Source organism: Onychostruthus taczanowskii, unplaced genomic scaffold (assembly GCF_017590055.1).
Source record: "Onychostruthus taczanowskii isolate IOZ18803 unplaced genomic scaffold, ASM1759005v1 scaffold63, whole genome shotgun sequence".
NCBI classification, from domain to species: domain Eukaryota; kingdom Metazoa; phylum Chordata; class Aves; order Passeriformes; family Passeridae; genus Onychostruthus; species Onychostruthus taczanowskii.
Window position 1 is genome coordinate 4,737,861 of NW_024504012.1, and position 27,152 is coordinate 4,765,012.

The following is a 27,152-nucleotide window of genomic DNA, read 5'->3' on the forward strand; positions in this document are numbered from 1 at the left end:
AAATTGTGTTCCCACAGTGCTGGTGGGCCAGCCCTGCTGGGATCACCCCTCCAGCCTGACTCACATCCTCTCTGTTCCCTTACCCCTTCCAGTGGACCAGAGCATGTTTGAGAACGCCAGCGCTGGCACAGCACCCACGCCACGGGCACAGCACGTCACCCTGCTCCAGCCCTGCCGGCCCGCTGGCAGCCAGCACCTCCGCAACCTGGGCAAGGCTGTGGGCGCCAAGGTGAACGACCTGCTGCGCCGCAAGGAGCCGGCCAGCCTGCCTGCCGTGGGAGCCATGGAGGTGAACGCCAGCGTGGGTGCTGTGCTGGGCACGGGACAGCCGGCTGCTGAGGACGGGTGAGTGTCCCCGCAGCGTGTACCCCGTGCCAGGGTCGTTGGCGCGGGCTGGAGGGGCCCGGCATGGGGCTGTTTGCAACTGTCCCTCTGTGCTTGCAGGGCTGTGGGGCTGGATGCCTTTCCCCGGCTGGACCCCCCGCCCGCCATCACCAAGAAGCGGACACCGCGTGCCCTGAAGACCCCCCAGGACATGCTCATTGCTCCGCAGCCAGAGAGGACCAGCACGAGGAGTGGCACTGATGAGCCTCCCGAACCAGCCACAGCTCACCCTGAGCCCACAGAGGAGCAGCTGGGGATGGGGGACCCGTCTCCTCCAGAATGCCCTGGTGTCCTCAGTGTGACGGGTGCCCTAGAGCCCAGCGGGGACCAGCCCACCAGTGCCTTACCCGTGCCTGACCTCATCCATAAGGGCAGCCAGGAGAGCCAGTGGCAAGTGGGTGAGAGGGCCACTGAGATGTCACCCAGCACAGAGAAGACCTCACGGAGACCAGGGCTGGAGCACGAGTCACCAGGGAGCACAGGGCGGCCAGAGCCACGTACCCCTGGCTGGGAGGTGGAGGGGGCCCATCCCGACCTACTGTCCTTCGAGTAGCAGTGGGTAGCTGTGACAGGGGTGCCATGGGGGCTGGCTCTCCCAGACTTGTCTCTCACTGCCACTTCCCTTTTTTGGGATGATTATTTTGGAAAGGGGGAAGCCTTAGAGTGGAACAAGCCATTTTTTCCCAGTGTGGGCTCTGGGGAGCCATGACAACCTGTTTCTCTCCAAATTCCCAGGAGGGGCACGGCCTGTCCTGCCATGGCTTCTGCAGCCCCATTCTGGCCCCCTATTCACCGTGGTCAGTGCCACTGCCACCCTGTCTGCAGCCAGGAGCCTTGCTGAACTGGGAGCCAAGGGGATGCGTGGGGGTAGCAGTGCCAGCCTGTCCCAAATCCTCTTGGCTCTGCTGGAGCGAGCATCCTGTGAACATCCCACAAGCGCCACAGAGGATTTCCCAGCTTACACCATGTGCTTGCTGAGATACCCCATCCTGAGGTACCAGCAGGCTCACCAGCCCTGGTTCCTGGTGAGCCAGGACAGCAGATGTGTCCAGGGCCTTCTCCAGGTGCCAGCCTTGTGGTGTTACTCTGCTGAGTGCCATCTCCTTGCAGCAGAGCTCCAGATGCAGGAGACCTGAGCTCTGGCAGGGTGAGATGGAACTCTTTGCTTAGAGCTTTTGTGTACATCCTCACCACAAAGGTGGTTTTCAGAGGAAAAGCTCCAACCCAAACGTTGGGTTGGAGGAACCCAGGAGCTCATGGATGGGCCTGCTCACAGCTCCTTCTGGGCCACACAGGGTGGTTGGGCTGAAGAAGTGTCTTCCACCACCCAAAGCCATGCTATCCCACTGAAGGAAGGAAGCTGCGAGCATGGATCCCGTTGCCCTCGAAGCAGCCACCAGTGTCCTTGGTGTGGTGATGCCACGGTGGCACTGGGGCCCTGCAGCTCTCCACTCTGGGAAAGAGTGAAGGGACGCAGAGTGGCACAGAGCCCATGTTCAGTGCTGAGGTGTGACACACCCTGTGACAATGTGATCACGCTGTGCATGGCCACCTCCACCCTCAGATACAGGTGTGTGTGTGTGCTGCCCAGGTCTGCACTGCAATGTAGGTGTTGATGGAAACCAGCACTTGTAGCCCCTCTCTGAAGAACCAGCGACTTCAATCGCTGTGATGCCAAGGTAACTTTCCCCTTAAGGGAGGGTTGTCACTCACAGCCGGTCTAGTCCCTCTATTTATGTTATCAGGGTGCGTGTGTGTGGTTTGGGACAAGAGATGCAGATTGCACAATAAATTTTTTTTCTTTTGTACCCACTGATGTGTGGCATCCCCTTGATGGGAGAGGACACCCTGCACGACCCTGGCGCCATGGCGTCATCCTGGTGGGGAGCCAGGGGGCAGAGGGGGAGTTTGGTGGTGTCCAGATTGGGGTGGAGAACGTGGCTGCCGTGCTGTGCTTGGTGCCACTGGGTGGCGGCTGGCCGCGGGTGCAGGGGACCGGATCCCGTGGGTGCTGTGATAATGGGAGCCCGCCGGTGCCCGGGCTTAGGGGGTACTGGGGAGGCGGGACCCCGACGGAAGCCCTGGTTGGTGTCTGGGCTGAGGGCCTGCGACCCCCGGCAGTGCTGAGGGCGCTGGAGCCCGCCCGTACGGGGGCAGAGAGCACCGGACCCGGGTGTACCGAGGGCCCCGCCCCGCCGAGGGCGGAGCCGGCGCCGTGCCGCCCCGTTTCCGGTGTCATGGCGGCCGGAGCGCGGCGGCGGCAGGGGCTGGGGCCGGTGCCGGAGCAGCGGCGCGGCGGCGGCGGGACGGCGATGTGAGGCGGCACGGCGCCATGTCGGGCTGCGCGTGGGGAGCGGCGCCGCCGCTGCTGGAGGCGCTGGGCCGGCTGTGGGAGGTGCAGGCGCCGCTGGGCAGCGGCTCCTCGGCCTCGGTGTACCGGGTGCGCTGCTGCGGGGACCCCCGGGCCCCCCCCGGCGCCGTCAAGGAGTTCGTGCCGCCCCCGGGGCAGCGGCCCGGGCCCGCTCGCCGCCCCGGCGCCCGCCCGCCCGCCGCCGACTGCGCCGAGTACGGGTTCCGCAAGGAGCGCGCCGCGCTCGAGCAGCTCCGCGGGCACCGCAACATCGGTAACGGCACCCCCGCACCGCGCCCCGGCAGCCCTGCCCCCCGACCCCAAACACCCCTGCTCGGGCACCCCTTGTCCCTAGAGCACCCCCCAGGGCAGTCTCCCCCTGCCAAACCGGTGTCTCCAGACCGCCCTCCCAGCCAGAGAAGGGAACTCCCAACTCCTTTGGGAATACAGGCAGCCTCGCCCCCAATACAGGCCAGTGTGCCCCTCGGATTGGCAGATTTGAGGGACCCTAGCCTGGACACCCCAAAGCAGCTTCCCTGCAGTGGGTGCTCCTGGGTACCCCACCCCTTCCCTGAGTGGGAGCTCTGCAGGTGACATCCCCAGGGTGGGCAGGAGAGATGGACAGAGCGGGTTCCTGCAGGCAGGGCACCCCAGAGTCCTCCTTTGGGCAGCGTGCCAGAGCACCAGCAAGGACTGGGTTCCCTGTGGGACAGCCGTGGGACGGTGTGTTCCCACTGTGCTACAGCTCGAGGGCTGCCTTCCTGGGAAGGGAGGAAGCCTGTATGTCAGAGGTGATTGCTGGAAATGCCAACGTTCACCAACCACTGATATTTTTTGTCAGAGTGAGATACTTTTCAATGCCATAGTGTGCCTGGACACCCAGACAGCACCTGGGTTCCCACTTTGCAAAGTTTGTCTGTTGTGGGATGAGATTGACAGGTCTCTAAAGAGTGGCACTGTGTCCTGTTTGCCCACTGGGATGTGCTTATCCATGTCCCAGAGACTGACCTTCTGAGCAGGAGTGCTCAGCCCTGTCACTTTAGCAGAGCCTGGGGAGTGTTGTAAGACTAGCCTGTCCTCTGAAGCTCGTGGCGTGAAGTGACTGCTTTTCCCTTGCTTCTTCTTTCCTCCCTGGTTCTCCATCTCTCTGAACATCACCCGTTAAAAGCATCTGAGCTGCCTGCCGCAGCTTTTGTGGTGTGGAGCAGTGGAAGGTGCTGGCTGCGTGCTCGTGACCGATGCCTGTCCCTGTGTCTCATTGTAGTGACGCTCTATGGCGTGTTCACCAACCACTACTCTGCCAATGGGCCGTCTCGCTGTCTGCTGCTGGAGCTGCTGGACATCAGCGTGTCCGAGCTGCTGCTGCACTCCAGCAACCAGGGCTGCTCCATGTGGATGATCCAGCACTGTGCCCGAGATGTCCTGGAAGCCCTGGCTTTCCTGCACCACAAAGGCTATGTGCACGCAGACCTCAAGCCACGCAACATCCTGTGGAGCGCAGAGGAGGAGTGCTTTAAGCTCATTGACTTTGGACTTAGCTTCAAAGAAGGGAATCAGGTTTGGAATGTGCTACTCTTGAGGCAAGATGTCTCTGTGTTGTTGCGTCGCTCTGTGATGTTTTCCAAGTGACCTGATCAGAGCAGGAGCTGAGCTGGTGCTGAGGGTTAACTGCAAAGGCTGAAATTATGTCTGCCCCAGACACTGAAGCTGTTTCCATTCTGCTTGCATGTCTCTGGTTTCTGTTGATGTCTTAGCCTTTGTGCTACAATTTCCAATGTTAATTATGCACTGAGAAAAGTGGCGTCTCAGCTTCCTGGAAAGTTTGCTAGTTTTTATGTGGTCACGTGAGTGGGAGCACCCAGAAATGTAGAATTCCCTTTTATCATCCCTTACCGTGTGTCATAGTAATCCAGGCTTTGCCATCAGCCTCCCTAGCCAAGTGTGTTATCTCTGGCAGTGTCCTTGTGCTTGCCTTTACTTTCACCCTATCTTCAGCAGCCTCCCTTCCTTGGGAAATCTGGATGTTTCTTTCCCACATGTATAAAAAGTCCATGATCTGGTCCTGAGTGGGCAGTATCTGTTCTTTACTGACACAGACAATTTCTGCCTGTTCTACTCTTTGTCCCATTTGCTCGTCTCCTGCTCAGTCTTCTTGCTGTCACTGTTGTTTTGGTGATACTGTGTTGTTTGTCCTTGCCCATTTTACTCTCTTCCATGGCTTCTGATGGAAGCAGAGAGCCTCAGGAGGTTCTGGTGTTGGCTTGATAGATCTTCCTTTCACTTCTCCCTCTCTCAGTAGTGACCTGTGAGGAGTCTTAATAAAGCTTTTCCATCAGGTAACCTTGTAGCACACTTGCCTTTAGTCAGTGGGTGATAGATGGTAGTTTTTTCTGTGCCTTCCTACAGTGTCCTGGTTTGTCCTTATTCCATGCACTTTACCCACTTAGCAGTTTTAAATTTATTTACTTTTTTACTGGTTTACCTGATATTGACAGCACAGCCCACTGATTGTGAATATCAGAGGGTTGTGTGGGTGACCTATCTCTGAATTCTTTGGTACAAGAGTTGTTTTCAATGTTTGGACTTCTTAACTCCCCCGTGTTGTCTTCAGTTCTCCCACATTCTTCGCTGAGTTTCTGGTGGTAATCTGTTGCTGTCTATCAGCAAAATACCCACTCTTGGTGTCCTGTGTCTAAAGCAGGTATTTTTATTTAATTCTGGTCTGTGTTTTGCTGCTTGCTATGTGAGTTGCCTCATAATAGTTGATGGGGTTTTATTTGCTTCCATGGTTTCTTCCAATCTGCTTTCTTTGGGCTGAGTTTCCTTTGTCCTTTCTCAAAAACACACTGGTTGTATGGGTGAGCTTTCTGACCTTGCTTTGAATGTGCACCAGGTACCAATATCCCGTCCCCACCCCTGACTTGGGCCACAGCCTACATGTGTAATTTCCTTATCTGAGTCAAAGACTATGCTACTTTTATTTATGACAGGCCTGCCAAGCTTATCCTTGCACAAAATTTTCTGCCATTGCTGTTTAGCAGGGAATGGTTGTACACAGAGCAAGGTCTCAACCACTTAGAGCTCTCAAAATGCTTTAGGTGGTAAGAGTGAAATTCCCTCTCTCTCTTTTTGCTGGTGCCATTGATCACAGTGTTTTCTCTATCTCTAAATGTTGTTTGGGGCCCTGCCAAGTTGCTGCTATTGCCATGCTGGAGGTTCTGCTCCCTACTGATAGGAGGAGGGACGAGGATGAGCAGTTTGTGTATCATTTTTAAGTTCATAAACCACTTTTGAGCTCTGTTGCTGAAAGATGTCTTCTGTAAACTTTATTTTCAGTCACAGAACCACATATTCTTGGTCTGAATATATTCTCGTGGTAAGAATTCCTAATCCTATGCCTTATCCAGGAGGAAATAGGCTTGCATATTCTTCTGTCATTCCTTGTGTTGCATCAGTGCATCTAAAATGAGCCCCCACGTGTTAAAAAGACCCAGTGTGCAGTTTGTCTTTGGACACTTAGAAGGCTTGGCTGGACAAAGCCACAGCTGACTGATTGGGTATTGCCTGAAAGCAGGAGACTGGACTGGAGCCTTCAGAGGAGCCCGTCCAACCAGTACTGGTGTGATTCTATAATTCCCTAACTTCTTTGGAGCGGGCAGCATGTGGGCATTTCCTCTCACTGTGCCAGCCTCGGCAGCTGGGCAGGTACTGATTGTGCAGCACTTGAGGCTTCAAGGGGAGATGGAAGAGGTGCCTTTGATGGGAAGTGCCTTTGGTGATTTCCTTGTCTGAGCATTTTAGCTGCCTGCTTCCAGACAACATCAGCACTTGAACAATGGCAGCAGCTCCTGATGCTCACTGCTCACACAGGGCTGTCTGTGCTCTCGGGCAGCCGATGTGGGAGCGTATTGGGGGTGTCCAACCCTTATTCCAAAATTTCTAGCATCGTCTGCATGTAGGAGAGGTTCAAGGGCCAGTCCACAGGGACATCCAGCCCCTTCCACCCAGCAGTGCTGTGTTTCGGTGGTCAGATGTTAGTGCTGTTTTGCTGGGAGATGTTTTTCTTCCAGACACTCCTGGTTTTCCCTCAGCACAGCAGTATAGGAAGCTGAACTGCCTGCCTTGCACAACTGGCTCTACAATGCTTTCTGTCAATTTAGCAATAGTATTTTGGGGACCCTTTGAAGGCTATCAGAACTGATTTAAGGATAGAGTGGAGAACCTGAGTGTGGAAAATCAACTTTTCCCCTGTGTTTTGTCTGCTGTAGGATGTGAAATATATTCAAACAGACGGGTATCGGGCTCCAGAGGCAGAACTGCAGAACTGCCTGGCGCAGGCAGGGCTCCAGAGCGAGACGGAGTGCACCTCTGCTGTGGATCTGTGGAGTCTGGGAATCGTTTTACTGGAAATGTTCTCAGGAATGAAACTGAAACATACAGTCCAATCTCAGGAATGGAAGGTGAGACAACTTCTTGCACCAAATGAATCCTTCTGCTTCTTGTTCATAATCTGGATTTGCAAGGTAGCACCGGGCAACTAGGTAGTGTTTCCAGGATCTTTATCTAATCCTATTGTCTTGAGAATTAAGACTGTTGAGCCTTAAAGACCCACCTGCCCCATGGGACTGGCTTGTCTGAATGCTCCTTGTGTTCAGGTTCCTGAAATAGGAGTGTTCCAGGAGTTTGGAGTCTGTGTCTTGCGTAGATTTGGTAGGTAATGTGTGCTGGCTGTAGTTGTGGCATAGGAAGAAGAATAAAATGAGTAGCTCATGACTGTCAGCTAGTTCAGCAGCACAGTGGCAGAGGAATTATTTGCTGGGTTTAGTTTAATGTTAGCTGTAATTTGGGGATCTTCTTGTAAGTCTGTATCCTGAGAGAACAAGAGGAAAGCTCTGTATTGTGAGCCTGGAACCTGACCGTCCTCTGTTCTCTGTGAAGTAACTTTTTGTGCTCCTCTTCCCAGAAAGAGTGTCCTTTCAGCATCAGAATCTCCACAGCAACAGAAGTTCCTTGCATGTGGAAACTTGCAGCTTTTGCTGGCAAATGGGAAAAAGTAGACTTGATGTGAGCCTGCTAGTTTAACATGTGAGGCTTGGGCATTGGGGATCTCTCACCAAACCCCAGAGAACCACAGCCCTCTGCATCCACTCTGCAAAACGATGGCATGTTGCAAGCTTTGCACAGTCTGGTTTGTACCTCCCTAATCACTGTTTCTTTTTCTTTCCAGACAAACAGTTCTGCCATCATTGATCGCATCTTTGCCAGTGAGGGGGTGGTTAATTCAGCCATTCCAGCTTATCACCTCAGAGACCTTATCAAAAGGTACTGCAGCATATTTGATAAATGTTGCTTACAGATGTGCTCTGTAAAGTCAAGCCTTGCTCTTAGCAACTTAGAGCCCACACCTAACTCCTTTTTCTTTTCTTTTCCTCTTCTCTTCTCTTCTCTTCTCTTCTCTTCATTTTATTTTTTTAAATTTTTTGGTTTCCCACTGTGCTGGTAACAAGTGCAAGCATTAGCAGAGATGTTTCAGTTCCTCTGATTTTGGCACAATTTGGAGTAAGCACATAGAGAGCGTCAGTCATGGTGTTGATCATTTGCTGCTTCAGTGCTTTGCACTTGCATCAGAGAGATTGCATTTGGAGAAAACTGCACACTTTGCTGCTTTTGGGGATTGATATCATAAAAATGAGAGAAGGGGCAGAAAGTGCTGCTGTCCACTGCTGCCAAGATTCAAAGGCACTTTTGCAACTCTCCTGGGGAGTCTGACAAGAGGGTTGTTTTCACTGTCTTGTGACTGTGCTCCGAGGCTACAGAGGGAAGAAGACACAACTTGGCACAAATAGCATTGGGAGCCCCTGGTAAAGCCAAGTTAGGGATATTCTCAGGCAAGCTCTGGGTTTTCACCTGCTTTGAATCCCATTTGAGAAAAGCTATGGGAGCACCTTGCAGTGTGATAACTCTTATGAGACTGCATGTATGCCTGAAATGTGGGATGAATGGCCTGAGGATGTGGAGCTGGAACATTCTGTGCTCCTTTTAGCTTTGTAAGTGGGCAATTTTCATTGCTTGGTGCTGAGAGACATCAAGAAGGAAAGCCTGCTCCGCCATCTACGCAAAATGCTTTCAGGGGATCCTTCTGGTGCACTTCAGCTGCAAATTGCAAGATATGCTTCCCACTCTTCTCCTTGTGCCATAAGCACCCCAAAGATAGGGTGTTCCTCTATGCCAGCTTCCAGCCTGAGTGGAGTGTGTCAGTGCAGGAATGTCACATGCATGAACATAAAGGTGTCTTCTCTTACAGCATGCTTCATTGTGACCAAGGAAAACGAGCCTCTGCTGAGAAGGCTTTATGCAGCCCATTCTTCAGCATTCCCTTTGGTAAGCTGTGGCTGTGGCCCCTGCTCAGGACTCTCTCAGCATGTGCTGGAAGCAGCACAGAGGGCAATTAACTGTTGTTGTTGCTCTGGCCTTGTCGCTGCTCCTCTGTGGCACTTGCCAGCTCTCCGTGGCGTCACAGGAGGGAGGTCAGAGTGATGCCTGTGCTCCCAGTGCTGCTCTACTCCTCCAGCCCCACAGGCTGTCACTTTTTCCTAGCTGAACTCTGATCAAACTCTGCCCCCAAGAGTGTATTGGCAGCAGCATTCATCTGAGGGCACAGAAATAACCAGGATATTTACCTAACATTCTGACTGTTGAGGTGCATTTGAAGAGTGCAGTGCTATTTATGGTGAGGGGATGGCTTTTCTTACACCAGCTGTTTCCCAGTTCAGAAATCACCAGGAATATGAGCACCTTGGGCCTGGGCTGATGGTGGCATCTGCTGCTGCCTCTGCACAAGTGGTTTGTGGTGGCAGCCTGTTTCTGCAGTGACTGGCCTGGCTGGCCTGCAGTAACCTGTGTGGCAGATCATGGACAGATGTCACTGTCACTTTCATCTAGTGCTGTCCCTTTGATTTAACAAAATAGTGGTATTTCCTCAAGACCTCCCCATGTGCATTGCAGGCAGTCAGCAAGGATGGGCTGAGACGTCCCTATTTAGGCTTGTGTCCTTCCCTGTTTTCTGTTCCAAATGCAACTGAGTAGCATTCTCCAGAGCTTGTCTGCTTTCAAGAGCACCAGGGAGGAACTGTGCATCCCGGTTTTCTGAAGCATAAATTAATGCTTCAGGATGAGCTAGCATTTCCCCCTGAATCTTAGCCCTGCTTTTCTTAAGCTCCTTGGTGCACCTTGCAGGCAAGATTGTTAAGTATTGCTTCTTGTAGATACTGATATTTCTGTATGTCAGGCAAAGGTAACAAACTCATTCCTGTTTCTAAACTTCACATGTGTCTCAGAAGCTGGAGCTGTTCTAATCAAAGCTGCCTTCCATGGCTGAACCTTGCAGCCAGTACTGCTTTAGAGCAGAGGGAATTGTATATTGGCAGTGCTTTCTGGGCTGGTTTTAAACACACAGACCTCTAACTGTACTGAGAAAGGTGCTTCTGTGGTTAGTGCTTGGAGTTTTTAGAAGAGCTTCCATTTTTCTTAGTTCTCTTTGCTGCTTCTTTGACAGACTTGCACATATGCTTGTCTGCACAAAGAAGCATTTACTGCTGCTTTCCCAGCAAGTCAGAAAATGACCAGTCATTGCCTTTCACTTGGACACAGCTTTTCTGTTTAGAGCAAAGACAGCTGAGAATAGCTTTCCTTGTCATATACAGCTAAGTCCTGACTTTCCAGTTCATCAAGCTCGTTCCTGTGTTGTCAGTGTGATTGGTGTCACCTGGCATTTGCAGAGGAGCTGGGCAGAAAGTACCTCCTAGGGCAGAGGGGGATTGCCAGAAATGTTTTTGTCACTTGGGTACAAGAAGACCAGGTGTCTCAGTTCTAGGGGCTAGTTTGTCTCCCTCTCTCGAAAAAGACATATGAAATGAAGGACAGATTTACTTTAGTGTCTGTCTTTTCTCCCATGTAGCAAGTAACAGGAGAAGAAGAAACAGCCTCAGGTTGCCCTGGAGGAGGTTTAGATTGGTTGTTAGGAAAAATTTCTTCAGGGAAAGGGTTGCCAGACATTGGAACAGGCTGCCCAGAGAAGTGGTGGAGTCACTATACCCATTAAAAGATGTGTAAATGTGTCACATCTGGGGACATTGTTTAGTGGTGGGTTTGGCCATGCCAGCTTGGAGTTGATAATTTAAAAGCTCTTTTCCAACCTAAACGATTCTATGATTCTGCAAATAAAAGGAGTAGCATATAAGACCATGGTGACACTTAAATGTTCTTTCAGTCTTCAGTTCATCTGATGTGTCTTGGTTGCAAATAGTCCTATGGAGGAAGTCCTAGAGGTGCACTAGGGGCTGGAACATGCCTGGTTATGTGAAGACAGCACCTTTCTTCAATGGGCTGCCCTGAGAACTGTCTGGGCATCATCTCTACTGATAAGGCCTTCCACACTCTGAGCTTTTCCTAACGGCTCTTCCATGACAGGCAGGAGATTTACAGCATCTCTGCTTGCCTTGCATCTCTTCCTGCACTGTGAGATCAACATCTGACTGTCAGCTCCCTCACAGGCATCGTGTGCTTAGCTGGGAAAAGCATTTCGTAGAAAATAACAGCTCACTTTGCAGGCATGGTCAGAAGGCTCAGACTGGAGAAATGAAGCCATTTCCCTTTTCTCTCCCCTCTCACTGTGAAGTGGCAGAGCTGTGACATCCTGCTATTTATGTTCAGCTGTTGTAGCTGCCAAGACAAACAAACACATCAACACTCTCAGAGTACTGCAAGTTGGGTGCCCAGATCTTAAATTCATTAAATGGCCTGTCACTAGTGTACAGGAACATGAAATCAAGCTTTTTTTCCTGTAGAAGTCCCTGTGGCTTTAGGTTTCTGGAGGGCTGATTATCCTCCAAATGTGACTCTCCTAGCTTGTCATTAGCCTTTTCTCCTTGCCTGTTGCCTTCTCCCACAGTGGCATCTGTGCTACCCTGTTCCAGGCCATCCTGGAGCTGCTTGTTTTCTAGAGCCAAGTGCCCCATGCCCAACACCCAGAGGGTTTTATTTCTGCTCCTGTGAAGTCCTTCAAGGATCACTGCTTACACACCTTGGGACCGTGCCTGATCCTACAGCATTGCATTGTTTAAGTAGCTTAAGTATGGGGGTCTTCAAAACAGTGGATTACAGCTGGATTTTGGGGGGAGGAGGATTTAGATGGTGTTCAGGGAAGAACTAAAAGCTATTCTACGGAGATCTGAGGCCCATGCTGTAGCAGAGCTGAAGAATTGGAATTAGGGAAGCTGGCCAGCCTGTTTTCAGCTTGTCTGGGAGCAGTGACAGGAGAGGCAGTTGCAGAATATTCCTTTGATCTTCTCACATCTCCATATATATGGGGTAGTTTGTTCAACTAGCATAATTCTTGAGGTCACATCAGTTTCTGAGACTGGGCTAAGTAGACACAATTCTAGCTTTAATTTGAAAAGCAATTTCAGATGCTAGCCACAGAATAATTGCAGAGTGCACTGAACCCTTTGGAAGTGTCTCTCAGTGCACAGGTAAAGATAGGCTGGAAATGGAGAATTCAGACTATAAATACAGTTAATAGTGGAGAGAAGCAAAACTGTAGTACAGAGAGCAGTAAGTGCTTGAGTATCACAATGTGTATTGAGTCAGCTTCCTCTTTGCTTGCCCCTTTGACATTGACTTTGTTTCTTTAATTCTGTGGGTGTCAAACAGCTCCCCATATTGAAGACTTGGTGATGCTCCCCACACCTGTGCTGAGGCTGCTAAATGTTCTAAGTGATGCTTCTCTGCAGTGTGAAGAAGAATATGAAGGTTGGTGCAATTTCCATATAGCAATATTGTCTTACAGACCTTGTTTTCTGTGGCTCTGGGGATGTGAGAGCAAGAACGAGAGCAATTAATAGGCACAAGAACAGCAAACAGCTGCCCAGCTGAGCTTTGGTTGCAAGGGGTCAACTGCACCAACAGAGAATAGATTGAGACAGAGAAAAAGCAGAGCTTGTAGGGAATTCTTGAAGAATCCCAGATTTTAAAAAAAAAAATTATTTTCTTCTTTGGTTAGATGCCCACCGAGTTCACAGTGTGTCTGTGGCTCTGAGCTTCTGCTGGATATGTACAGGACTCGGAAGCCCAATAGCACAGATCCTTAAAAATTTGCTGATGAACTTACTCAAGATCTCAGCAGAGAACTAAAATTTCTCACTGGAGTTCCTAAAGTGTGGTGGATGGAAGGCATGGTGGTGGGATTTGTGTTTCTGCGTGCTGTCAAATCCACGTGAGCAGCACAAGTGAGAGGGCTCTGGGGACACGAGCTGAAAGGCCGAGTTCTGCTCACACAAAGAAGGGATTGTGCCAGCTCCTTCAGTTCCCCTCCTCCAAGTGCCATGGCAGGCACTCCTAAATCCCCAGTGTTTTAGCTACTGGAACCTGCTGCTGGAGGTTCACTGCCTGTGGGTCTCTGTTCCTGAGCCTCAGTTCAGACACTTCCATCTCATTACATGGCCATCAGTCAGTGTCAGCTTCTGCTGTGTCACCTGGTGCTTGTTTATTTTAAATTGAGAGGAAAGCAATATTTGTTGTCCGGGCTGTGTTCATGTCGCCTTCGCTTGTTTCTTGGCTCAAGAAACAAGTGGTTTGCAAAGTGAAAGACAACCAGCTCTTTCCTTTCCCAGATATCCTGGAAGACATAAAGGAGGAGTGTCAGAAATACGGACCAGTGGTTTCCTTGCTTATTCCAAAGGAGAATCCTGGTAAAGGCCAAGTAAGTGAATGAGGGGAAGGAGCTTTGTGTTCCTACATACACTCCATGCTGCAGGACTGCTGCTCAGTGCCTGGAAATCTCCTGGCTGATGGCAGTGCTAAAAATAAATGACTGTTTTGAAGGACAGCACAGGTTCCTTCCTGGTTATGTAAGGTTACCTAACCTGGGAGGTGCCTAGTCAGCTTTAGCATGAATAGAAGGAATGAAGAGGAGAAGCCAATGGCTGGGAGAGGAGCTGTGGAGGGTATAGACCACCAGCATACTTTCTCCCACCTTACTAAATGGAGGAGCAGGAGATGAAATCCCAGTTTAGAGATTCAACTCTTACCTCCAGTGCTCTCTGTTCAACCAAGGGTGGAGGGGAAAAAATCTGTTTAGGAATGGTTTCCTCCATTGCAGAGGTGGAAGGGGGCGAGTGGCATGGTGCACTGGAAGTCCTACTTCTCCTCTCTCTCTCTTTCAGGTCTTTGTTGAATATGCAAATGCTGGTGATTCCAAAGCTGCCCAAAAAATGCTGACTGGAAAGATTTTTGATGGCAAGTTTGTTGTGGCTACGTTTTACCCACTGAGTGCCTATAAGAGAGGATATCTGTACCAAAACTTGCTGTAGGCAGTAGCAACAATCAGGAGAGTTGTCTTGCTCCTCTTTCTCACGTGTTTTACGACTGAATGTGCAAAAGAGCTTCCTAGCCCTGCTTCCAAGTCATCTGTGAAGGAGAGGTGCAAAGGACTTGAATGGGCTTTGGAACTTTACTGCTGCTTTGTGATGTGCTGAGGAGGCCGGGAGGCTTTCAGCGCTGTGTGTGTGCTGTGCTTGCTCATTTACAGGGGGTGTGGCTCTGCCCGAGGGCATCTGGGGGGCAGGAGTGGGGACAGGGGGAGCCCCGGAGGCCGAGCAGATCCTGGCAAGGGCTTCTCAGTGATTTGAAGCGAGACCAGAGTCTTAGCCTTAGTGCTGGGCTTGGCTCCGCGGAGAGGATTTCTTTGTTAAGCTTTCCTGTAACCAAATCCTCCTCTCCAGTGTTGGAGGAGGAGGAAGGCTTGCCTGCTTTTTGTTGATACCTGTTATAAATAGAGAAGCAGAAACACCATCCTCTCTAAACCAGGAGGACTTTTGAGTCTTCTCCTCGCATAGAGCAGAGGAAGGCAATGAAATTGGATCTGCTGAGCCTGTGGGGTTACCCTGTCCTCGTGACCTGAGCAGAGCCACGCAGCTGATGCTGGGCTGGGCAGTGACATGTGGATGATGCTGCCTGTGGGGAGCTGAGCTTGCTTGTATGCCTGGGGTGGGCTGGGACTGGTGGTGGAGACGTGGTCAAAGCAGTGCCAGCCTCAGTTCCAACACAACCTGTAAGCACTTTGTAGCCTGAGTAGATGTGAAAACCCCGCCGCGTGGATTCATCTTTCTAGCACGTAGCCTGTGCTGGCCCTGATGCTCCCTAGCTCTGATGCCAAATGATCTGTGATGTGTAAGCGTCTTTCGGTGATATTTTTGGAAAGGAGTGCTGCAACACACAGTATTCTTTGTGTCACAGCAGGACTCCTGCCTTGGGAGTCTTATAAGAACAAATATTTGTCTGCTGTAGGTCCCACGCTTGGCTTTTCTGTGTTGTGCGTTTTGGTTTTGCATTAACCCAGTAAGACTTGTAGATTAGAAGCACTGACACTTTTGGTCCTTCAAAGGTTACAAAAAGGGCTTGAGGCAATCTGAGATCCTGTAGGGAAAGGGCTTAATCAGTCATCAGGCTGGACTGGCCAGGAGAAGGGCTTTCACAGTGTCAGGGACAACAGCCACATGCCTTTGGGGAAGATACTGTGGTGAGCAGCATCACTTCCCCCAGAGCACGCTCTGCTCCTGTGGCTTCAGTCAGCTGCTGCCAAGGGGCAGGCAGAGGCTCTTTGCCAGGGATTTCCAAACCCATGCACCCGGCAGAGCCTCTCCCTCCAGGGTGGGCACTCTGCTCCTGATGGGCACAGTGTGAAACAGCCCTGTTTAGAGAGTCACCAGTGTGACTGGCTTGTGGTCTTGGCCCAGTTTTAGTGAGGAGGAAAGCCTTCCTGAATTCTTTTCTCCAGATGAAATACTTGCGGACAGCTGCCAGAACCATCCCTGACCTTCCCTGGAATACCTGAATTACCTTGCAGTTTACTGTTTGCATCTTGCTGATGCTGGACTTGATGGAATCCTGCACTTAAAAAGTTCCTCTTGATTTTTTGCCCTGTGTGTGGTGTGTCAGGAGATCCAATGTCTGTAGCATTTCATGAGTCTGAGTTGCTCTCTGTGCTGGTGTATAGTGCTTTCTACTGTGGCCCTTACCAAACTCCCTCAGAAAGGACCAATCTCTGAATTCTTCTGTTGCCTTTGAGATGGTGGGCTTGCCAGGGAAAAGAAAAAAATAAAATTCCACAATGAGTTTTAAGGTGTGATTTGCTGATGAGATTTTTCTGGGAATGATGCTGCTTTGGTGTACATAGCTGTTCAGCAGCCTTTGCATAGGTGGGGTGTGTGACTCGTTGCTTTTAATTTAACTGTCCTGTGAGTGAAGCACCTTTTAGTGTCTGGGAGGAATTGAATGGTAACTGGGTGAGGGTTTCTCCTGTGTGGAGAGCCGTGTTTAAAGTATGGTTGGGTCTTGGCTGACTTTCTCAGCTCTGCATTACTGCTGTCCCTGGGGGTTGAGCCAGGGATCGGAGCGCTTTGGTGCAGACATGCACGTGTTGAATGCTGCCATGTCAGCAGCACTGAGCTGGCAGGAGCAGCCCAAAGCTCCTGCTCTGCTGAGTGCCAGCCCAGGTGGGGCCACAGGGAGCTCCCCTGGGTGCAGGGTGTGATGTCTGTCACTTTCAGCAACACTGGGACAGGGAGATGCTGGGATGCAGGTGTGGAACTTAAATGTCTTCAAAGTTCTCACGTGCATTTGTCTAGGACTGTGAGCTGCTCTGTCATCTTTCAAGCATGACTTTCAGTCAGAATTCTTTCATCTAAAGATAGAGCCGTGCCAGGATTGATCTTCGGAAAGGAGCTACAGCCTGTTCCTGCAGCATGGCAGCTCTTCCCACCAGAGTTTGGCTGGGGTTTTGTTCAGCTTCTTTAACAGAGGCTAAATAAATCCTCATGATGCAAACTCCTGCTACTAGACATTTTTCTCCAGATGTTCATTGACCAGGCTTGAGCACTGAGCTGGGTAAAAAACCCCAAAGCTGCTTTTCTTTATATTCCTCCTGGCGAGAGCTGAAGATGTTGATCTCTGTCCTGTCACTGGATCCACCCTTCTGCAGGCTGTGGGCTGCAGGGAGGTTTAGAAGCATTGTATTGTTACTTCTCACACTCTGCCTTCAAAGACTTATTCTATCAAGATGAAGCTCACTTTGGTGTCTCAGTGACCTGTTGGTGTCTTGGCATAAGTTTTAGCCCTGCTAAAACCTTTGAGTTCCTTAACTCTAGATTGTGTCTGCAGTATGCATGGTGATTCGGTCCAAGGCGCCTGTTGTGTGTCTGGGATGGGCCTGGCTTTCCTCATCTCCAGATTCCTGCTTGCTTGAGGTGCACAAGTGTTGAGGCTTTCCGCTCACATGCTCGCTGGGTTTCCTGGTCTGTGCTGCTCCCCGCAGTAACCCTCAGTGTAGCACCGACCTACATAGTCCTACCCGAGTTGTAGGGTAACTGCTGTTTAAATCACTGGCCAAAGCACAGGTCAGCTCCAGTCTTAGCTCTATTCCTAATTTTGTTCTCACTGGTCTTCAGCCTCGTAACAAACATAGCCTGAGCCCCGTGCTGTAGCCAGGTTCTCTCCAGAGGGTTCAGTACAGGTGCTGCTGCTGTGCCGGATCCTGTAACCACGTGCCTCCCTTCGGGTTCGATGTCAGTCGTGGTATCGCGTCACGCACCATTGCTGAGCAGTGTGCTTGGTACAGGTGATTAATAAACGATGCTTCAGTACGAGGTGGTTGTCCAGCGTGCCCTTCTTGTGGGACACTGAAATGTCGTGTAGCTGAGCAAGTTCTCTGTCACCGAGCACCAGGGCCTCAGTCTGGGGGACAGGACTGGGACCCGGCCATGGCAGTGTTGGAGTTTGTCCTGGGAGACCATGGCTGTCAGAACTTCCAGTTCCAGTGAGGGGTGGTCGTAGCTTGGAGGCGGGGAACCGTGGGACGGAGGGGGCTGTTAACATTATTATTAGGCTTTAACGAAGTAAGTTCATCGAAGGAGGGGAATTTCACCACAGCTATTGGCTCAGCAGCAGGACATCTTCCCCTTTCTCCTGTGGCTGGAAGGGAATATGCAAAGTATCACCTGCAAAGTACCATCGAGTTCCCCCTCCCTGCAAGGGTTTCCACGGAGCCTGGACGTGCTGTCTCCACTCTGCTTCCTCCATGCTCCTTAGCATGTGTCTGTATGGGCAATCACCTCGGAATACGTTTCAATTCATGCCAACTGCATTCCATCCAGTAATTGTGCTTTACCCTGTAAAGCAGTAACTGTGATTTCCTGTAATTTCCATACTCCTGTTATAACTCCTGTTAAGACACTAATAAAAATCTTCACATTCCTCTGGTTGCACTCGCAGTTAGCTGTCCTCAGCGTCCCGGGGCAATCTCCCCAGCCCCACACGCCGGGGTGGCCTCTGCGTGGCCGGAGCGCACCGTGTCCCCTCCCGGGCACTCGGGGCTCGGCTTGCTGCGGCAGCCCCGCTTACCCACGCCCCAAGGGGCACGTCCCACCCTGGCGCTGGCGTGAGGGTTCCCCGCACGATGATGTCCACAGGCGAACCGCCTGGTGAGGCAGAACGTCCCCGGGAGAGCTGCGGCTTGCACAGCGCCCGGGGCCGCCGCCGGGGCCCGCGTGGGCCGGGGCGGCGGCGGGTGAGCAGTTTTTTGGCTGCAGCCCGCTCTGACACTGGCCCGTCCCGGCACCGAGCCGGGCAGAGCTCCAGGGGCTCCAGGAGCTCAGGGTGCGGCTCCCGGGGGTGCCCCGTGCAGGGCCGGCAGCTGGACTCGGTGTCCCTGAGGGTCGCTTCCAGCTCAGCGCGTCCTGTCATTCTGGGGGTACCACGGGGCCCCGATGACGGCAGGAGCGCTGGTGCGTGTGTCATCGCTGCTGACGCCTCAAGGCTGCCGGGCCTGGCCGGGCTGACTCCTCCTCCGCAGGGACCTCGCCGGCGCATTTTGGGGTGGATTTGGGGCTTTTCCCTCCCCTCTCGCCGCCCCCGATCCCGCCGCGGCCGCGCGCTGACGTGGCGCGCGTTGCCATGGCAGCCAGCGGCGCGCGCCCCCGCCGGCGCAGCAGCGGCTGCTCCGATTGGCGGGGGCGCCGCGAGGGGGGCGGGCCGTCCCGCCCCTCCCCCGGCGCCCATTGAGTGAGCGGCGGGCACCACGTGGCACGGGCCCCGGCCATTGGCCAGCGGGGAGCTATAAAGGGCGGCGGCGGGCGGCGGCGGCCCCGCGGCGACGGCGGGCGGCATGGAGGCGGTGGCGGCTGAGGGGGACGCGGCGGCGGAGGAGCTGCGGGAGCGGCTGGCGGCGGGCGGACAGGACCATGTGCTGCGCTTCTGGCCCGAGCTGGACGGCGCGGCCCGCCGGGCGCTGGCGACCGAGCTGTGCCGCATGGACGTGGCTGAGATCAACCGGTTCTTCCTCCGCGCTCGCGGGGACGGCGGCGGAGCGGCGGCTTCAGCAGGGCTGGACGCGCGCATGGAGCCGGTGCCGCGGGACGTGCTGGGCAGCGCCTCCCGCGACCGCGGACTGGTGCCGCGCTGGGAGAGCCGCGGTAGGTGCGCGGGGCGGCGGGGCTCGGCGCGGCGCGGAGCCGGCGCGGAGGGCCCCACGCGTGTCTGCTCCCCCAGGGCTGGCGGAGATCGCGGCGAGTCGCGTGGCCGCGCTGCTGCTGGCCGGCGGGCAGGGCACCCGCCTCGGCGTCCCCTACCCCAAGGGCATGTGCGACGTGGGGCTGCCCTCCCGCAAGACCCTCTTCCACCTCCAGGCCCAGCGCCTGCGGCGACTGCAGCAGATGGCGGAGGAGCAGCACGGCACTCCTTGCCACATCCCCTGGTGATTCCCGGTCTCGGGGGGACAGGGCTCGTGGAGTGGTGTCGGCGGGGTCCGGCTGGCTCTGGTGGATCAGGGTCCTGTAGATAGGCATAGCCCTCTGGGTGTCAGCAGCCCGCGGTTTTCTGGGGTGGTGCAGTTCCCTTTGGCAGCCCGAGGTTAGGCTGGGTTGGTGCAGAGCCCCTTGGCAGCCCCTGGGTTGGTGCAGAGCCCCTTTGCAGCCCCTGGGTTGGTGCAGAGCCCCTTGGCAGCCCGAGGACCATGGACTGGCATTGCCCCTGTGTTGGTGTCAACACTTTGCAATGGGCATAGCCCCTTAGAGTGAGTGGTTTCAAGGCTCAGGGTGGCACTGACGGGTCCCACATTGTCAGACTCAGTCCCATGGCCCTTTGGGAAAGGTTTTCATGTCCCCATGCAGGACAGCAGCCATGAGGTGCTGAGGTGCTTTGTACACAAGGCACGAGCTGGCCACTGCAGCTGGGTGTCCCATGCACGGTGTTGTATGGTTTTGGAGATACGTGTTGCAAGGAAGGGTGAAACCCTTCACTGGCTTGTCAAAATGGTGGGTTCACAGCAGGTCACATCTTCTAAGTGTGGAGTAGGGGAGGCATGTCCTGGGTGTTCTCCACATTTGGAATGAGGGGTGTGAGACCCTGCTTCTCCTCCCTGCTCATTGGGTGTCTTCTACTCTGCAACAGGTACATTATGACAAGTGGCCGCACTATGGAGTCCACCAAGGAGTTCTTCCAGAAACATCGGTATTTTGGCTTGAAGAAGGAGAATGTAATCTTCTTCCAGCAGGGCATGCTGCCTGCCCTGGGATTTGATGGGAAAATCCTGCTGGAGGAGAAGGGCAAGATTGCTATGGCACCAGGTTGGTGGCCAGGGGTGAGGCATGGTGTTGGGGAGCAGCTTTTGGAACTGCTGTCTTCACTGTGACCTGGCCCATGGCTGACTCAGGCTGGGAGTTGTCTGTGTCTGCCCTGGCAGGGAGGACCAGGGTGGGGTATGGCTGGGCTGATGGCCCTCCACATCAGCCCGTGGGGAAGGAGGATGAGCGTGGGTGGCTGACAGACAGTGGGGCGTTCCCTCTGCAGATGGCAACGGGGGCCTCTACCGGGCCCTGGGCTCACACGGCATCATGGACGATATGGAGCGGAGGGGGGTGCAGAGTGTCCATGTCTACTGTGTGGACAACATCCTGGTGAAGGTGGCTGACCCCAGGTTCATCGGGTTCTGCTTGGAGAAGGGAGCAGACTGTGGGGCCAAGGTATGGTTTTGGGAGTAGGCAGGCACTGCTTCTGCACAGCTGGGTGGGGTCTGTCCTGCTCCTTGCCTGCCTTCCCTGACTTTTCACCCTTCGTTTGCTGGCTTGCCACAACCAGGAGGGATAGCTAAGTACCTGGAGCTCGCTGGTGAAGTAACACGTGCTGCCACAGTCCTGCCTGCCCCTGGCATCCTGCTCTTCTGCCTTGCACAGGAATATGACACCAACAAGCCCAGGGCTTGGAGGTGCCCCTGGGGTCAAGAGGCTGCTTGAGAGCCCTGTGTAGCTGCCTGGCACACACTCAGATGCTGGGCAGCTCTTCTCTGGGTGGCTGTGGCTAGCACAGGCAGACAGGATCCTTGCCATAAGCTGCCAGGTGTCCCCAGCCTGACATCCTGGGCACCAGCCCAGGACATGGGTGCAGCTGACACAGAACCCAGCCCCATGTCTTGTGTATAGAACACTGCACACTTAAAGCTTTACTTAAAGACTGACAGCCAAATGTTTTGTTTGCATTGGGCTCGGCTCTGGCAAACAGGCGAAAGGACTTACTGGTCTTGCAGCTTTCAGAGGGTAAGCTGAGAAAGGGAAGGCAGTTTCTTCTCCTGGCCTGCATGAAAGAAAGAGGAAATAAACCTTAGCATGCAGAAAGGAGAAAGTCCTGTGCCCCTGCTCTGTGGTGACAGCGGTGGGATTTGCTGGGGTATCTCATAACCCAGATGGAGGTGTGTGAGGTGCAAGGAGGAGAGGAAGGTCAGGGGGATGGCTCTGCTGAGCCAGCAGCCTTCTGGTTGTGAACAGCAAGCTGACTAAAAATATCCATGCCTGCTGCCAGCTGCACGTTAGCTTGGTGCCACATCCTGCTGTGCCCTCTGGGTGTGTCTGACACCTGTCACCCAGCCCTGCCATCAAAGCCTCCTCTAATCCCCACTGCCAGAAGCACCTGGGAAGGGAGAGCTCCAGCATCACCATCCCAGCAGAGGAAAAAGCCTTTCTAAGTAGGGCCCTCTGTTTCCAAGGGAGTGTGTTTGAAGCGTGGGGCTTTGGGTGCCTTTCCCTGACAGTGCTTTCCTTGGGCAGGTGGTGGAGAAGACCAACCCCACGGAGCCGGTGGGCGTGGTGTGCCGGGTGGACGGCGTGTACCAGGTGGTGGAGTACAGCGAGATCTCCCTGGCCACTGCCCAGCGGCGCGGCCCGGACGGGCGGCTGCTCTTCAACGCGGGCAACATCGCCAACCACTACTTCTCCACTGCCTTCCTGAAAGATGTGGTCAAGTAAGGGCCTGCTGGAGCTCCAGAACAGGAATGCTGGCGCTGAAGTGCTGCTGCCGAGCAGAGCTGGCTGTGCCTTGCTTGCTGCTGGTTGAGCTCCAGGCGTGCTGGGATGAGGCCCCTGCAGAGCTGGTCCGACCCCTACCTGTCTGCACAGCCCCTTCCTTGAGATAAGGGTGCTCTGGGCCGTATCTGGATGCTGCTTCCAGGGTGCAGGCATGTGGGGCTGTCTCCTGCTGCTGTGGGGATGAGCAGCCTGTGCCTTGGGCAGCTGGGGTCAGAGCAGGGCAGCCATCCTGCTGCAGCCGTGTCTGAGCCGGGGATGTGGCTTGCTGGGACAAGTGACATCTCTGTCTTGGCCCGTTGCAGCACTTACGAACCGCAGCTGCAGCACCACGTGGCTGAGAAGAAGATCCCACATGTGGACATCACTACAGGGCAGCTAGTCCAACCTGAGAAGCCCAACGGGATTAAGATGGAGAAGTTTGTCTTCGACATCTTCCAGTTTTCCAAGTATGTCCTTTGCTCTCCATGGGGAGCCTCTGGGGTTGTGCCAGGGTGTGCCCACTGGCGATGCCCCGGGACCAGGATAGGGTGGCAGCTGGAGGCATGGGTGTTGCATGCCTCTTGCTGGTCTGAGCCCTGCTCCTGTGCCAGAGGGACATCTGTTGACCCTACAGGCCAGGCCCTCCCCTCCCTCCTGCATGGCTGTGGAAACAGCCCGTGGGTGTGGGCTGGGGGAGGGCTGTGGGCCCAGCTCAGTCACCCTGGCAGGAGAAGCAGGCACAGTTTCCAAACCTGACCGTCCCATGCTGTGTTCCCGCAGGAAGTTTGTGGTGTACGAGGTGCTGCGTGAGGATGAGTTCTCTCCCCTGAAGAACGCAGACAGCCAGAATGGCAAGGACAACCCCACCACAGCCCGACATGCCTTGATGTCCCTGCACCACTGCTGGGTTCTCAATGCAGGGGGGCACTTTGTGGACGAAAATGGCACACGCATCCCTGCCATCCCTCGGTGAGTTGCTTCTCCTGTCACTTCTGCTCTTTTTTGGGCTGGATATTAAGCACAAGGCAATCCCAGCACTGATAACAATGTCACAGAAGCAGCCAGCTTTGGGTCCCCTCTCCTGGGTGATCTGTGGAGCAGAGCTGGGTGTGAGCTCTGTGGTGACAACAGGAGTGGTGCTCAGTCAGCAGCAGCTTTCCTTCTCAATTCAGCACCTATGAACTGAATCCTGTCAGCCTCCATTGCACAGCCAAGGTCGCCTCTGCGGGGAGGAAGTGGCTCCCTAAAAACAGAGCACGCCAGCGGGTCCATGCAGCAGCCAGGCTGGCAGCAACGCATCCCTCAACCACGAGACCTCCCACCACCCTCTGTAGGGATCAGTAGACCCCAGACTCGTTTTGCTGTTGTTCCTCCCTTGCTAACCCTTGTTTATTCCCATGTAGCATCACAAACGGAGGGTCAGCTGCCAGCCCAGCAGATGGCAATGACAAGTAACTATCCATGTCCCAGGTGCATGGTGGCGGGGCTGTGCTTAGGGACTAACGGGCTGCGGGCGGAGCGGCGTGCCAGGCTAACGGGGTGGGGGGCGCATGTGGGCGGTGGGGCATGTCACCCCTGGGGACAGGGGATGCCGCTTCTCATGGTGGCGGGCGCAGGCAGCGCTGCTCCCTGCTGGGCTCCTTTCCGCAGGGATAACTGGATGGGGCTCATGCTGTTGGTACAGATGCAGAACGGCAGCAGCCTGATGCCGACTGCACGCAGCCCCCAAAGGTCACCCCGCAGGCAGGGTGCTGTTGGCAAACACCCTGGCGTGTCCTTTGATGCCACTCCCCTGTTTGTCACGGCACGGCAGGGACTGGTCCCGGCCGGTCCCAGAGCTGGGGATGGCTGCCATCTCCCGATGTCCGCCAGGCGTCCAGGCAGACCGAAACGGGATTAAAAACATGAAGCAAACGTCAGGCAGGCTTTGATGTAGCACGCGTGAATCTGAGCACAGCAGCCAGCTGGGCTTTGTGTGACTCCAGCTCTTGAGTTTGGAAGATCCAGAGTGTGACACTAGGGAAAGCCCCTGGCTCAGTGCTTGAAAGTTTACAGGAATACACAGGGAAGTTTTAACTCTTTCGTTGTGTTCTGTAGGCACAGGCATGCTGGGACTTGGAGCTGGTGAGTGTAAATGACTCACAGAGTAAGCAATCTTGCTCCCTTCCCCTCTTTCGGAAGCTTTATCTTCACGTACTTTCTGGTGGAATACAGCTGTTTTATCTCTTTTAATTCCAGACTCCAGGTGTTTTCAGGCTTATGAGTAAGCCATCACACTAGTTAACATGCAGGAGAAAGGCTGCACTTTGTCCCACATTTACCCTTCATTACCAGTTAATGCCAATTTTTTTTTTTTAAACTACTATCTTGAATCTAACGCTCAAGGTAAATACCAGTGTGGGTTGGGATGGGTGAGTTTTATTTACTGACACCTGCGACAGGAGGGGGCTGAGTGACTGCGTGGCAGAGGAAGGAGCTTTGACCTGAGTGAAGGGAGCATTGTCACAGATGGCATCCTGCCATGTCTGCCTGGCTGCTGGGGCCCCTGGCTGGGAAGGGCCAGCACCCTGGGGTGCTGTTGCCATGGCTGCTTGTTGGGTCCACACAGCTGCACCCCCACATTTACATGCCAGCTGGATCCAGGGATCATCCAAGCGTGTCCTATGAAGGCTGGTGGCAGCAGGAGCAGGGTCAGGGACCCCACACAGGCTCCTGCCCAGCAGTGCTGCTGCAGTGGGCAGCACTGCTGTGGTTCTGACATTTTGCTCACCAGCTCCATCTCACAGGCAGAGGAGAGGAGCCAAGATAGTTGGTCTAACAGGCTAAGGCAGGAGGAGCAGACAGTGCTGCAGGGAGTGTTTCTGAATGAGCAGAAGGGCTTACCCTGTGCCCTCAGGTTGTGCTTTAAGCTAGAGAGGGCTTAAAGCAAGACCTCTTGCTTTATGGGAAGGTGCTCTGGGAGTGCATCTCACGTCACCCCAGGGCTGCAGGAGGAGAAGGAACGGGTGACTCGTTTCCATGCAGCATCAAAAATAGCGGGGCTGATGGCACAGGCACTGCTGTAGTTACACACATGGAAAGGCATCATGAAAGCCCCATCTAAAGCTCTTTTCCCTTTCAGTCGCTGGTGGTATCTAAACTTTAGCTGGCACCTCTGCGGAGATCGCGCAAGGCTTCACTAACCCAGGGCAGCTGTGCGCTGGTGGGGTCTGTGTGGGCCCCGGACAGCCCCTGACCCTCCGCCTGGCCTTGGCAGATGTTGGGCCCTATCTGTGTTCCCCCAGGCTGTACCTAACTCTCCTGACTGAATATTTTCCTTTGCAGCTTGAAGGATGCAAATGACCTGCCAATCCAGTGTGAAATTTCTCCCCTTGTCTCCTATGGAGGAGAAGTGAGTACTGGCTCTGCAGAGCTCAGGGGCCCAGCCCCAGGCGGATGGACTGGGCTGGCAGGGCACATACCTGAGGGACAAGCACACAGGTGACTGTAACTCACCGGGGAGCTTTTTGGGGCGGTGCCCCCCAGGTTGCCAGCACAGGAGGGGAGCGGAGGCAGCTCAGCAGGGCGGGTGATGTGCAGTATGTTCCTGATGAGCCACGTCTCATTCCCTCAGGGCCTGGAGAAGTTCGTGAAGGACCGAGAGTTCCGCACACCTCTGATCATTGACGAGGATGGGATCCACGAGCTGGTGAAGAACGGGATGTAGTGGCAGCGTGGTGCCCAGACAGGGCTGCCCGTCCCTCCAGGAACTGGGGCACATGAAGGTTGATAGCTGGGCCTAGCAGGGACTGCTCCTGCTTGCTCTGGCCCTGTGCAGAGGAGGATTTGACCCACTCGGTTCTTGGCATGTTGTATGCTTCTATTTATATTTTAATTTAAAAACCAAACACTATAGATTCCCCTGCCACAAAACACAGCTGTGGTGCTGCCCTTTGCACTCCAGGCTGTGGGTGTTTATTTTTAAACGTGTGTATAGTAATAGTCATTGTACATGCAGAGAGGGGATTTTTATTATATGGGGCCGGGTTTAATCTAGAATTTTTATTTTTCTTAAATCCACATGACTATGTTTTTTTTTAAATAGGGTCCTTGCCATTGCCCATGTCCTCCCTTTTGGTCATCCTTTGTATATTGCACAACTGGAAGCACACAATTAAACTCTTGAGTCGCTCCTGTTTGTCTTCTGGTGGTGTTTGAGTGACAATGACTTTGCACCAAGAGGCTCATGGAGTAGAGAGCTGACTGCATCATGCCAAGTGCTCTGTTCAGTGCAGCAAGGGTGGCTGTCTGGAGTGGCTGCAGACAGGGCCTCTAGCCTGCAGTGCTCATTTGGGGTGTTCCTGGAGGAAGCAGAGAGTTGTACCCTCTTACATTTCTGCCACAGAACAGTGGCCATTCTTGAGCAGGTAGGAACAGGCAGGTGTGCTGCACTGCTGGAGTGCTCAGGGTGAAATCAGCCTGGCACTGAGCCCTCCACCATGTGCCCTCTGCTTTTCCTGGAGGGGCTCTGGCTCCTACATGAGCCCACTGTTGAGGAGTGTTGTGTCCTGACTGCCTGGGGCAGAACAGCTGTGTTGCCCCCACTCCTGTTTGGGAAGAAGGACGTAGAGCTTGGCCAGCTCCTCTCCTGATCCTAATGTGGTCACAGCCTCTTACTGCCCCATGGCTGCCTGGGGAGGGATTTTCCCTTACTGCCCCATGGCAGGCCTGGGAATGGGACTCCCTCTGGGGGAAGTCGCCATGTGCCCCCCAGGCACAAAGGTGGCACTGGGCATCCTAGGCTCAGCCAAGCACTTGGTTCCCCAGGCACTGTGCCTGGGCCACCAGGGCAGTGTGGGGGGTCCTGGCCGGTGCTGTGTCTCCTGCTGGCTCAGTACAGGCTGGCTGGGCTGTGCGTGGCCAAGCCTTTGGGCTTTGCAGACCACTACCTTTGCATTAGGTCCTGGGACAGAGTGCCAGGGTGCTGGCTGCTGCCAAGTTATTTGAGCAGCAATTCCAGGTAGCAGGAGGGGAGTGGAGCAGAGCTGGCT

General features: G+C 54.0%; 3 protein-coding genes across 9 annotated transcripts in view; all 3 read left to right on the plus strand.

Annotated features, from left to right (window-relative positions):
- The window catches only part of LOC121344340 (nitric oxide synthase 1 adaptor protein), a 42,056-nt gene extending 39,872 nt beyond the window's left edge, over positions 1–2,184 (plus strand). For all 6 annotated transcript variants that reach the window (XM_041420207.1, XM_041420208.1, XM_041420209.1 and 3 more), the window contains 2 exons: positions 93–345; positions 445–2,184. In XM_041420207.1, coding sequence (XP_041276141.1) covers positions 93–345; positions 445–937 — 746 coding nt within the window. In that variant the 3' untranslated portion in view covers positions 938–2,184. The remainder of the gene's footprint in view (positions 1–92; positions 346–444) is intronic.
- A 414-nt stretch (positions 2,185–2,598) lies between these two features.
- Positions 2,599–18,043, plus strand: UHMK1 (U2AF homology motif kinase 1). Its single transcript, XM_041420215.1, has 8 exons — positions 2,599–3,008; positions 3,999–4,291; positions 7,003–7,194; positions 7,962–8,056; positions 9,039–9,115; positions 12,446–12,544; positions 13,405–13,493; positions 13,957–18,043. Exons 1-8 carry the CDS (start codon positions 2,717–2,719, stop codon positions 14,101–14,103), a joined length of 1,284 nt encoding a protein of 427 aa, XP_041276149.1. The 5' UTR covers positions 2,599–2,716; the 3' UTR covers positions 14,104–18,043.
- An 885-nt stretch (positions 18,044–18,928) lies between these two features.
- UAP1 (UDP-N-acetylglucosamine pyrophosphorylase 1) lies at positions 18,929–26,295 on the plus strand. 2 transcript variants are annotated; one of them, XM_041420179.1, is made up of 10 exons: positions 18,929–19,260; positions 19,337–19,541; positions 20,237–20,412; positions 20,636–20,808; positions 21,886–22,079; positions 22,446–22,589; positions 22,903–23,091; positions 23,526–23,573; positions 25,447–25,513; positions 25,736–26,295. In XM_041420179.1, exons 1-10 carry the CDS (start codon positions 18,954–18,956, stop codon positions 25,826–25,828), a joined length of 1,596 nt encoding a protein of 531 aa, XP_041276113.1. In that variant the 5' UTR covers positions 18,929–18,953; the 3' UTR covers positions 25,829–26,295. The 2 variants fall into 2 exon arrangements, with proteins under 2 accessions (XP_041276113.1, XP_041276114.1); XM_041420180.1 differs by lacking the exon at positions 23,526–23,573.
- The last annotated feature ends 857 nt before the right edge of the window (positions 26,296–27,152 follow it).

Excerpts from the sequence above, each read along its gene's own strand:
- UAP1 (XM_041420179.1), top strand. The coding sequence starts at position 18,954 with ATGGAGGCGGTGGCGGCTGAGGGGGACGCGGCGGCGGAGGAGCTGCGG. Across the intron at positions 19,261-19,336 it reads GCCGCGCTGGGAGAGCCGCG|GGCTGGCGGAGATCGCGGCG; the intron begins GTAGGTGCGCGG and ends CTGCTCCCCCAG. Across the intron at positions 23,574-25,446 it reads CCAGCAGATGGCAATGACAA|CTTGAAGGATGCAAATGACC; the intron begins GTAACTATCCAT and ends TTTCCTTTGCAG.
- UHMK1 (XM_041420215.1), top strand. The coding sequence starts at position 2,717 with ATGTCGGGCTGCGCGTGGGGAGCGGCGCCGCCGCTGCTGGAGGCGCTG. Across the intron at positions 3,009-3,998 it reads CCGCGGGCACCGCAACATCG|TGACGCTCTATGGCGTGTTC; the intron begins GTAACGGCACCC and ends GTCTCATTGTAG. Across the intron at positions 9,116-12,445 it reads ATTCTTCAGCATTCCCTTTG|CTCCCCATATTGAAGACTTG; the intron begins GTAAGCTGTGGC and ends GGTGTCAAACAG.